The following is a 12,496-nucleotide window of genomic DNA, read 5'->3' on the forward strand; positions in this document are numbered from 1 at the left end:
CTCCGGCTACGGTCCAGCGCCATCTTGAAAATACCCCAACAATGACGTCATCCCCTCGTTCACCCACGGCTCGCTGTGTTTTGATTCGCTTAAAGGTGTACAGTGACATCTGCTGGTCACCTCGTGTAACTGCAGAAGAGATTCCTGACCCCATTGACCCCTGAAGATAAACAAAGTAGAGGTGGAACAAGTATTAAGATTCTTTACTCCCTACTTGTAGGAAGTTAATTGAAGAAGTAAAAACTTTTGCATTTATTTGACACGAGCAGGCCATTATTCAAATTAATCTGAAGAATGTGGAAAGTTTCTTTGTGCTACCTAAAATCTGAATTTAGGGAATGTATCTGCAAACATATATGTACATATTATGAAAAAGTTGGGATGCCAATTCTGGTCCAACAGGCAACTTATGCAAGTGTGATGTGGAAACTTGAATCCTGCATTGCACATACACTGAAAATAGTCCCATCAGTGAAATGGGAAATGTTTTGGATCCAGTAATTAGTAATAGTACAAATAATATATTTTAAATCTATAACAATACATTGTACTTTTGAGGCTTCTTATATATGCTTTTTAAACCAAAACCTAATCTGCAAAGTAATTTGTCAGAGCCTAATATTTGGTTTTTAAATCTGATACAAAGCCAAGTATAAATACAATATAAACATTCAGGAAGTGGTCTCATTCTGGAAGTGGTCTCCTGAGGCAGAGCAGGCTCTGAGAGACTGTTTTGGAACCACAGACTGCAGGGATCACACAGTGAGAAGGTTGTTGACTGCACTACTGACTACATCAACTTCTGTATGGACATTGTTGTTCCAGTTAAAACTGTATGCTGCTATGCAAACAACAAGCTCTGGATCACAAGTGACATCAAGGGCCTTCTGAATCAGAAGAAGAAGGCCTTTAAAGATGGTGATCAGCAGGAGCTAAAGCGCGTGCAGAGGGAACTCAGAGCCCAGCTCAGAGCGGCAAAAGAGCAATACAGAAGGAAACTGGAGCAGAAGTTGCAGAAAACCAGCATGAAGGAGGTGTGGGATGGGCTCAAGATCATCACCGGCTGCAGCTCTAAGAGGGGTGCCACCATTGAGGGAGATGTTGGGAGAGCGAACCAGATGAACAACTTCTTCGACAGGTTTGACCACCCCAACTCATTCTCGCCTCAAAACACTGCAACCCCCACCCACCCTCTTCTCTCCCTCCCCCCACGAGTCGACTCCAGCATAGAGGAGAATGCCCCCATCCCCCTCCCCCCACCCACAATCACAGCAGCTCAGGTGTGTGGAGAGCTGAGGAGGCTTCGCCCCAGCAAAGCAGCAGGTCCAGATGGAGTATCCCCTCGACTGCTGAAGGCCTGCGCGCTGGAGCTGGGAAACCCTCTACAGAGGATCTTCAACCTGAGCTTGGGACGGGGATGGACTTCGTCACATGGTGCGACTCCAACCACCTGCACCTCAACACCACCAAGACCAGGGAGATGGTGGTGGACTTCAGGAGGCCCAGGCCTCACCCTACACACTACATACATACATACACACACACTGTACACCACACACTTTAAATATGGTGTGAATTTCCCGTGTGGATTAATAAAGTATCTATCTATCTATCTATCCAGTAGTATACTTTGGAGTCGTATACTGCATGTAAACGTTTTTCTACTGCCACTATACAGGGAATCATACTACAAGTGAACATAACAGTGTACTATATGTTTGCTAGTTATTAGGGATGTACTCAGAACCATAACACATTTTCCTTACAAGCATAAGTAATGCTACTTGCTGACGTATTCACACCAAAGTCGTGAGAAATTTGTGCAGATAACAACTTAGACAGAGAGTGTTGTTGCCAGGTGTTTTTAAATCATAGACTGAATAAAAAAAAAAGAGGAAGCCTCATGTGACCCTGCAGCACTACAGTTCTCAGAGTTTCTCCTGCAGACTGCAAAGACATTTTATCAGCGAGCAACAGCTGCAACACTGACTGATATCTACACTTCTGTTTACAGTAGTAAACACTTTCACTGATCAAATTTGGACTTAAAAATAATGATTCTTTCATTTTAATGAGTTTTAAAGCCAACGTGAGTGCTGAAGCTTCTGAGAACCCACAGTCCCCACAATCCATAATAACACAAAGACTCTGCAGGGGTCTCAGAGTTTCTGCTGCACACTGAGCAGAAATTTTACCAGCGACTAACAGCTGCAACATACTGACTTATATCTGCACTTAACAGTATGAGTACAGTCTCAGTGACCAAATTTGAGCTTTAAAATCTGTGTCAACCCTCTGCCTTCTGACAGCTCAAAGCACATCTGTGATACCCAACTCTCCTGTGGTTGTGTTCAAGGTTGTGCGGCCTTTATACGTCTCGTTGAACTTAATCTCAGAGTTCATCCATTCAGCCACCAGATTACCGTCGTGCTTCCACACCAAACTGGTGATTGCAATTGAAGTCAAAGGTGTCATGAGGCTCATATCACCAGGTTGTGAGTAAGAGGTTATACGTAAATAAAAGCTCAGCACCGCCGACGGCAGTGCTGTCAGGAGCCAAAAACACACCAGTCTCTTCATGTCCAAAGAGGACTGACAGGGCAACACATGAGCCAAAAAGGAGAAATGTGGATTCTTTGAAAGTCACCACACTTTTATATCCAAACAGCCCTTCAGATGTCCCTCCCCTTTTCTCTGCTGCACTTGGTCTCTATATTAAGACATTCTCCACCCTCAGTGTTTGCAATGAGCCAAATCAAGATGCAGCATGATGCAATAGAGGCCACTCCTCACTGTTTTACCAGTTAAGGAAGCTTTTCTGATCTGCCTCTTGTAATAATGTCACAAACAAAAGAAATATGGCAGAGGTTGGGGTCAGCCGCCAATAAAACCATCCCATCACAGTTTGAGCTTCAAAAGAGCTCCTATTGAATTCTGAGAACAATACTATTACAGAACAACTGAGATGAGAGCAAGATAAAAAAAAAAAGCATGATGAATAACACTACAACATTCTTCTAAACAGAATACGAGGTGGATCCACCTTAAGATTCAATCAGTCCACTTTAAGCTCCATCTCTGTTCTGATGTGGACAGATCAGTTTCGCCAGGGCAAGTACCCACCACAGACAGTGAACAGTCTATAGTGGGTAATCCACACAAACCTGATTGTGTGGCTACCTACTAGTGGTTTTGATCCTGGACACAGTCATCGATGTCCACTGTATATAACCCCATGTCAGCTACAGCCATGTTTTTAATGACCAACTCTCCAGTGGTTGTGTTCAGGGTTGTGCATTTATATTTGCTAGTAGTCAATCTCGGAATCAAGTCATTCAGCCACCAGATTACTGTCATGTATTTTCTATACAATGCCAGTGATAGGATCTGAAACAGGAGGTCACAAGTCGGGGGTACTGCCAGCCTCCACTTATGATGGCTCAGTTTGGGCTAGAGCAGAGTTCAGCACCGCCAGTAGTAGCACAGTCAGGAGTAAAAAACACATGTCTCTCCATGTCTACAGATCAGCAGAGGACTGACGGAACAACACGAGTCAAAAGGAGAAATGTTGACTATTTGTAAGTCACCGCATGATGATATCTAATCATATCTCAACAGTTCCTCAGATGTTGTACCCTTTTCTGTGGTTCATTTGATTTCCATATTGAGAAGTTCAGTGAGCCCCGTTTAGATGATGTAGCTACAAGAAGTCAGTCCTCAGAAATGTGTGTGTGTGTGTGCAAGGCATTGCTGCACAGAGCTAAAGATACTCAGTTCAACATGGCAGAGGTGCAGAGAAGTCCGCACTTGAGCATGCAGCAGTAAATTTAAATGACTGCAATGTCTGCAAACTATCCCTCACAAAAAGTTTATTTTATTAAGTATACTTAAGTAAAGTTCAAGTATATTTCCCAAGTACTCTTTGTGTAATAAGTATAGGTATAAAAGTACCAGTAGTATACTTTGGAGTCGTATACTATATGTACTGCCACTATACAGCGAATCATACTACAAGTGAACATAACAGTGTACTATATGTTTGCTAGTTATTAGGGATGTACTCAGAACCATAACACATTTTCCTTACAAGCATAAGTAATTCTACTTGCTGACGTATTCACACCAAAGTCGTGAGAAATTTGTGCAGATAACAACTTAGACAGAGAGTGTTGTTGCCAGGTGTTTTCACATTGCTGGCCGCTGTAGCTTTGGGTATTTTTTATATTTACCACATCACTGGACTGCGTGTTGACACGTTCACTGCCTTCGTGTATGTGACTCAGAGAGAGAGCACTTCTAAACTTGAAGCCTGCATCAAAAATGTTATTTATTTATTTAATACACAGGTATTATGAGCAAGATGACATAAAATAGTGCAAATATTTTTTTTTAATCTATAAAAATGCATTGTATTTTGAGGCTTATTGCATATACTTTCAATATAAACCCAAACATAATATGCAAAGTAACTAGTCAGAGTCCAATCTTTGCTTTTAAAATGTGATACAAATATAAAGCATGAATACAACATAAAGTAACATTTCAATTGAAGCAGATTATTTTTCAAAAACTGTGTCATTAGTACAGTACTTTTGTATGCATGTTACTTTCCACTATATATTTCATGACCCACAGCAAATTTCCAAATCCACCACCTTTGTGTGGGCAGTTTGATCCAGTTTAACATGAGTCCACTTTAACCTGCAGTATCAGCACCATTTCTGTCACAAAAACATTATAAATGCTATTTCAAAAACAAAAATAAACTTTTCTTTAATACTTTATGTTATATTTAACCACCAAGCACACTACATTCACTTGTCATGAGAGGAGTTTGATATGCTTTAATGATCATCCACTTAAAGCTGCATTATCATCACCTTTTCCACATCGACATGGACAGATCACTTTCCTGATTTTTCCTCGTTTTTGCCCCAAGAAGTAGACAACAGTCCCCAAGAGCGCCACAATTGCCAAGGATCTCATGACAGCTGCTAAAACTTTAACCCAGAGTCTGGAGTCTGGGGAAGGATAAAAAATATGACAACATAAATAATTCTAATTATTTTTATGAAAAGAATATACTACACTAAACTGGCCTACCCTCTAATCTCCAAGAGTGCCACTGTTACCAAAATCTTTAAGACAAAGTACAAACCTTCAGGCCAAATCAGATGTTTTTCTTGGAAGAATGGATTCTCATGGGGTTCACTTTCATTCACACTGATTGCATTCTTCATCCGGCAGGAAAATGTTCTGATTTTTCTTATCACCGGATCATTCATGATGTCCCTGCTCTCTTTCCCCTCCTTCCACTCTCCATCATCCTCCTTCCAGCTGTAGGTGACGGTTCCAGCATCTTTGGTTTCTCCATGACAGGCTAGACTGCAGCTGTTACATGTCAGTGGTCTGAACAGCACTGTAGGCTTGGGCACTTTCTTCATTACTTCAGCCTGATACTTCTGACTCTGGACGTTGCTGTTGATCTCCACTGTATACAACCCTGCGTCAGCTACAGCCACGTTCTTAACAACCAACTCTCCAGTGGCTGGATCCAGGGTTGTGCGGTCTCTAAATGTGCCATAGTACTCAAACTCATTATTCAACCACTCAGCCACCAGGTCACCGTTAAGTTTCCACACAATTCCGGTGATTGAACCTGAGAAAGTAGGCCGCAAAGTGAGAGCAGCGCCAAGCTCCACACCTGATGGTTTGGTCTGGGCTAGAGCAGAGTTCAGCACCGTGAGCAGCAGCACAGACAGGATCAAAAAACACATCTGTCTCTCCATGTCCGCAGATCAGTAGAGGACTGATGGAACAGCACATCAGCAAATCAAGAAATGCTAATTCTTCATAGGTCACCACATGATCCTATTTTAACATTTCCTCAAATGCTCTTCCCCCTCTCTGTGGTGCGTTTGGTTTCCATATTGAGACGTGGTCCTCCCTCAGTGTTTGCAGTGAGCCTCATCAAGATGACAGTAATGTAAAAGAAGCCACTCCTCACTGTTTCACCAGCTGAAGAAACTTTTCTGAACTGTCCCTTTGTGTAATGTCAAAAATACAAGAAATGTGGCAAGTTTGGGGGTCAGCCGCCAATAACACCAGCCAGTAAGAGCTCGTGTTGAACGACACTTTCACAGAAGCTAAACAACCTTTTGATTCTAAGAATGGGGATGTCAGTTAGTCTGCCCTTTGTTCCACTAGTGGGTTAGTAGCTGTCTTAAATTTTCAATTTGCCGAACACTCTGGTTTATGAGAAAATACAGTTGTATGCCAAGTGTTTGTGAATTCCATATTTTGTTGATTTCTGAAGTGAAAAGAAATGAATACAACCCCTGCTCTGCTTCCTGCGCTCCAGTATCCAAAACCTTAACCCTAGTAGAGACTTGTCAGAATTTAACCTCTAACAGTGGTTTGAATAAGAGGAGGAGTATCTGATCTTCAGAAAGAAACATCTGTTTGAAGTAACTGTTAACACTGTTAGAAAGTCAATAAACTGACCACATAACAATGCAATACCACCAAAAAGAGACAGAAAAAAACTACATCAAGATGCAAAATGCTTTTTTGGTTAATTGCTCAGTGAAAATGACAGCAAAGTAATGTTTAACTGAAACTAACAGCTGATGGCAAACAAAGTTATAACATGTTCAATGCATAATGAAATAAACATACATATCATAAAAGACAGAACATGAGTCATTTTTTTGTATCTGTGAGAGTTTTAAATGCAGTAGCAAAAAATGTACCACTTTCTGACAAGGCACCGTTTATAAAGGGTTTATAATCTGCATATAACTTCTAACTGATCTATAAAGCATTAGTAAATGATTTATTAATCAATAACCAAGCCATTAATTAAACTGTATAAATCCTTTATAAATGCTGCCTTACCAGTTACATACAAATATCAGAAATTGTTCTCAGCGCTCTTGCTTTATCATATGTTTATCAACCCATCCACTTCCACAAATGAATTTCACATAGCCTATACATTTTTGGGCAGGCAGTCAGTTCATAATCAGACTGATATCTTGCAGGGTATATGTGATAAGTTATGATCAGTGGTTACAACAGCAACAGGAGCAGCTGAGATAGCCTTTAGAGAATGACTGCACCGATAAAGCTGAACTAGTCACTCAAGCAGTAGTAAATAAAACATAACATTAATATATGCATTATTCTGTATGAATGTAGTGTATATGCTTTTGTATAAACAATACAAAATGACAGCATACAAAACGTCTCAGGTAACATTCTGTAGCTACAGTCACAACAGCAACAACAGCAACTGAGATGAGAGCAAGATAAAAAGCATGACAAATAACACTACAACATTCTTCTAAACAGAATACGAGGTGGATCCACCTTAAGATTCGATCAGTCCACTTTAAGCTCCATCTCTGTTCTGATGTGGACAGATCAGTTTCGCCAGGGCAAGTACCCACCACAGACAGTGAACAGTCTATAGTGGGTAATCCACACAAGCCTCATTGTTACCAAGACCACCTAGATGTTTACTGGAGGAATGGATTTGTGGTATATTTGATGGTGATGATGTGAAGATGATGAAGAGAAGATCTCCGCTGACACTGTCTTACTTGCATATAGAAGTTTACTGCAAAGAAGTCCAGCATCAAAACAAGCACTGCAGTAGCTTGTGAGAGGATCCAAGCCAATATGGATCTCTCTCCCAACAGCTCTCAACATCAGTATATATATATGTTAGTCGTCTTTACGATTTACAGCGAGACATCAGGCTTTCACTCAATGACCTCACTTTTCCAAGAGACAGAGAGAAGGGAGGAAAGGCCCTCTCCCTGTTCCTTATATGTATATGTTCATGGCTACTAACCTAAACATGAACCCAAAGAATAGAAAGACATACATGGAGCTTCAGGCATTCCAAGAGAGTAAAAACCATATAACGTCAGACACTACAGATTATCATGGGGTTCACTGATTGTGTTCTTCATCTGGCAGGAGAATATTTTGACTTTTTTTATCTCCTCATTATTCTCAATGGTCTTGTCCTTTTCCCCCTGCTTCCACTCTCTGTCATCCTCCTTCCAGCTGTAGGTGACAGTTCCAGCGTCTTTGGTTTCTCCATCACAAGTCAGACTGCAGCTGGCAGAGGTCTGACTGCATGTCAGTGGTCTGAACAGCACTGTAGGCTTGGGCACTTTCTTCATTACTTCAACCTGATACTTCTGACTCTGGACGTTGCTGTTGATCTCCACTGTATACAACCCTGCGTCAGCTACAGCCACGTTCTTAACAACCAACTCTCCAGTGGCTGGGTCCAGGGTTGTGCGGCCATTAAACGCGCCATAGTACTCAAACTCATTATTCAACCACATTATTCAGTAACCAGGTTACTGTCACATTTCCACACGATGTCAAAATCAATACAAAACTGACAGAATATCGATCGTTGACCGATGATTTTTCAGGCGGTCACTGGTCGAGTTAGTGTCCACACACCTCCTCTCTTCTTACTGTGTTTAAATCATAGACTGAATAAAAAAAAAAGAGGAAGCCTCATGTGACCCTGCAGCACTACAGTTCTCAGAGTTTCTCCTGCAGACTGCAAAGACATTTTATCAGCGAGCAACAGCTGCAACATTGATTGATATCTACACTTCTGTTTACAGTAGTAAACACTTTCACTGATCAAATTTGGACTTTAAAATTACGATTCTTTCATTTTAAAGAGTTTTAAAGCCAACATGAGTGCTGAAGCTTCTGAGAACCCACAGTCCCCACAATCCATAATTAATAACACAAAGACTCTGCAGGGGTCTCAGAGTTTCTGCTGCACACTGAGCAGAAATTTTTTTACCAGCGACTAACAGCTGCAACATACTGACTTATATCTGCACTTAAAAGTATGAGTACAGTCTCAGTGACCAAATTTGAGCTTTAAAATCTGCGTATTTAAAGACAAGTTTATTTTCATGAGTTTAAAAAATGATACAAAGACAGATAAGAAGGCTATTTCTAGTGACTGGAGCAATGCAGGACATTTTTATGGATGCTCAGTAAAGCCAACAGCAGATATTCAGTATCACTGCATCATTATACACAACAAAATAAGACCACATCAAGAGGATAAGTGAGAATTCTTGACTGTTTACTTCCTTTAGCATAAATAGTTTATATTACTTTTTAAGGACCCACAGATATCATTATACATACAGTATATTTACATAATACATATTGTAATTGTATTATTGTAGACACAATACAAAATGATGGCATATAAAACATTTGTAATATTTAATTTACATTTTATTTTTAAAAATTCACATCCAAAGTGTGTAAACATCATCAGTGTTAAAGGCACAGAAGGCAGAATGCTTGTCAAGTGTGTTTCCATCTTTACCTCTGGCAAGGAGGTCATGTCCTTACTCATGTCTGTTATGTGTCAGTAGGATTACGCAAAAAGCACTGAATTGCACCAACTCTGGGGAGCTACAGGGTGTGGGCCGGGGAAGAAACTGTTCAGTTTTGGTGCAGACCCAGTTAAAGGGGTGGATGTGACAAAGATTTATCTTCTCAGACCACTTCCTTTTCCCCTGTATTTCTACGTGTAAGATTGTTTGGTCTGGGCAGAGGTATGTGTCATTCTAGTTCAGTCTATTGAAACATGGAAGTCAAATCATCTTGGTGGCGGGGGTTTGGGCTGTTGGGGTCACTGTAGCTCAAGCCCAGTCTCTCATAAACATAGTTGTGCTTTGATAAAATGGTTTAAAAAATACAAGCTTAAAAGTTTGATTCACAATGACTATTTTTGTTGTTAGTCTAAAGTCAAGCCTGTTTGACACACACGTGATTATTTATTGGTGCATGATGTGTTCTTGTATGATTTCATGAGTCAGATGAAACTCTGGGAAAAAACTTGTTGAGTGTGTAATTGCTACCATAAACGCCCAGGTGTATTTTTACAGGCTGCATTCACAAGATGAACTTTGGTCATCATGGGATTTCACAAATTTGGAGTTACGAGAACCTGGGCAGTTGGGTGTGTGTGTCAATCTTGTCACTGAGCATAGATTTGCTACCACATAAAAAAAATCATGTGTGTAGTGACTGCCATACACAGAAACACAACGTCCTTGATACCAGAGAAAATAAATGAATATACAGCATATTATTTCCACAACTGTAGAGTCACCAGAATTGATCCCATTGTCACCAACTTTTCTATAATCTCCTGGAAACTGACATTTACACAGTCTTTAGTATTATGGATTGTACAGTTTAAGAGTGGTAAATGGCCATATCCACTTTCTCATATTTGGTCTTCAGAAGATCAGATCAATAAAACTCAGCCGACTTGGTCATTTGTGGATTTTGGTCTTTCACTTATGGTTACTGTAGTTCACGAAAAATGCAGGATTGTTCTGTAGTGCCATGAATGGAATCATTGTGAAAACAAAATTCATGACGTAGGTCTGGAGATGTTGGGTCACAAGCATCTTTCAAAATGTAAAGCAAGCCATTCAATTGGCTGTCAGATCATATTTCCACAAGATGCTGTTGATAGTTTCAGAGTCCAATCACTGACATCCTGTGACACAGTGTGACTGACAAGGAAAATCACTCTAACCTGTGTGCCAGACAGCTGCTAACTCTACTAGTGGGTTTGTAGTAGTCTGTTGGTTTGCTGCAGGTTTTCTGGGATGAGTCTGAATTAAAAAACAACAAACTACAATACAATATAATACCAATTGCAACACAGAAAATAAGTACAAGAAGAAAAATGACAGCAAAATATGTATGATCAGTAACTACTGTCACAGCAGCAGCTGAGATGAGACTAAAATAAAAAGTATGACAAATAACACAAACTACAACATTTTTATAAGCAGAATATGAGGTGGATCCACTTTAAGATTCAATCAGTCCACTTTAAGCTGCATTATCAGTGCCCTCTCTGTCTTAATGTGGACAGATCAGTTTCCTGATGGTCTCTCGGTTTCTCCATGCTAAGTACCAACCGATCCCTAAGAGCGCCACGGGCAACAAGATCGCTAAGACAATCACCCAAGTTGGAGGTTTTCCTTGGAAGAATGGATTCGGGTAGGGTTCACTATCCTCCACACTGACTTCGTTCTTCATCTGGCAGTAGAATGTTTTGACACTTTTTAGTTCCTCATTATTCACAATGGTCTTGTCCCTTTCCCCCTCCTTCCACTCTCCACCATCCTCCCTCCAGCTGTAGGTGACAGTTCCAGCTCCTGTGGTGTTTCCATGACAGGTCAGATTGCAGTTGTCCGAGTTGAAGCTACATGTCAGTGGTCTTGCCAGCACTTCAGGTTCAGGGACTCTCTCGAGTACTTCAATTATCCATTCTACACCGCTGATGTAACCATTGATCTCCACTGTATACAACCCTCTGTCAGCTCGATGCACATCTGTGATAACCAACTCTCCTGTGGTTGTGTTCAAGGTTGTGCGCCCTTTAAACGTCTCGTTGAACTTAATCTCAGAGTTCATCCATTCAGCCACCAGATTACCGTCGTGCTTCCACACTATACTGGTTGGATTTGAGGTCGAAGGTGTCATGATGTTGATATCACCAGGTTGTGAGTAAGAGGTTATACGTATAGCAAAGCTCAGCACCGCCGACGGCAGTGCTGTCAGGAGCCAAAAACACACCAGTCTCTTCATGTCCAAAGAGGACTGACAGGGCAACACATGAGCCAAAAAGGAGAAATGTGGATTCTTTGAAAGTCACCACACTTTTATATCCAAACAGCCCTTCAGATGTCCCTCCCCTTTTCTCTGCTGCACTTGGTCTCTATATTAAGACATTCTCCACCCTCAGTGTTTGCAATGAGCCAAATCAAGATGCAGTGTGATGCAATAGAGGCCACTCCTCACTTTTTCACAAGTTAAGGAAGCGTTTCTGAACTTCCTCTTTATATGGCAGAAGTTGGGATCAGCCGCCAATAAAAGCATACCATCACAGTATGAGCTTCAAAAGAGCTCCTATTGAACTCTGAGAACAATACTATTACAGAAGCTGAACAACCTTTGGTGGGAGAAATGTTCTTTCCAGACAAACAATGGTTCTAGGAATGGGGATGTCAGTGGGACTGTCATTCTGTCAGATCTCCACTTGGATGGATTGCCATGAAATGCAGCTCAGAAGTTCTTGATTCCCTCAGGATGAATTGTAATAACTTTGATGATTCTCTGACTTGCGATGTCGCGCAATCATCAGGCCCTGTTTTCATTTTGTCAAACACTGGTTTTGTTGATTTCTTTAGTGTAAAGAAGTGAATCCAACTCCTGCAGCAAATGGATATTAAAATGAACCTTTCTTTAAATATTCATGCACTGTTGCTTTTTATTTCATCAGCATACTCAACAGTAATTGTAACATGTCAAAAGCTAAAAACTATCTCAGTGCTCAGGGGTGGAAATATTCTGCTTTTAGGGTGTGTGAAGTGAAAAAAAGATGGCTTCTACAACAGGACAGTGG

At 40.8% G+C, this 12,496-nt stretch overlaps 2 protein-coding genes across 2 annotated transcripts; both read right to left on the reverse strand.

Moving 5' to 3' along the window:
• Window positions 1–4,309: 4,309 nt before the first annotated feature.
• LOC108872876 (uncharacterized) lies at window positions 4,310–5,964 on the reverse strand. The gene is made up of 2 exons (XM_018660778.2): window positions 5,159–5,964; window positions 4,310–5,021 (listed from the first exon to the last, which is right to left on the reverse strand). Exons 1-2 carry the CDS (start codon window positions 5,787–5,789, stop codon window positions 4,852–4,854), a joined length of 801 nt encoding a protein of 266 aa, XP_018516294.1. The 5' UTR covers window positions 5,790–5,964; the 3' UTR covers window positions 4,310–4,851.
• A 3,151-nt stretch (window positions 5,965–9,115) lies between these two features.
• LOC108872877 (uncharacterized) lies at window positions 9,116–11,750 on the reverse strand. Its single transcript, XM_018660779.2, has one exon. The coding sequence runs from the start codon at window positions 11,677–11,679 to the stop codon at window positions 10,948–10,950; it is 732 nt and encodes a 243-aa protein (XP_018516295.1). The 5' UTR covers window positions 11,680–11,750; the 3' UTR covers window positions 9,116–10,947.
• Window positions 11,751–12,496: the final 746 nt, after the last annotated feature.

This window comes from Lates calcarifer, linkage group LG16_LG22, assembly GCF_001640805.2.
Source record: "Lates calcarifer isolate ASB-BC8 linkage group LG16_LG22, TLL_Latcal_v3, whole genome shotgun sequence".
NCBI classification, from domain to species: Eukaryota; Metazoa; Chordata; class Actinopteri; family Centropomidae; genus Lates; species Lates calcarifer.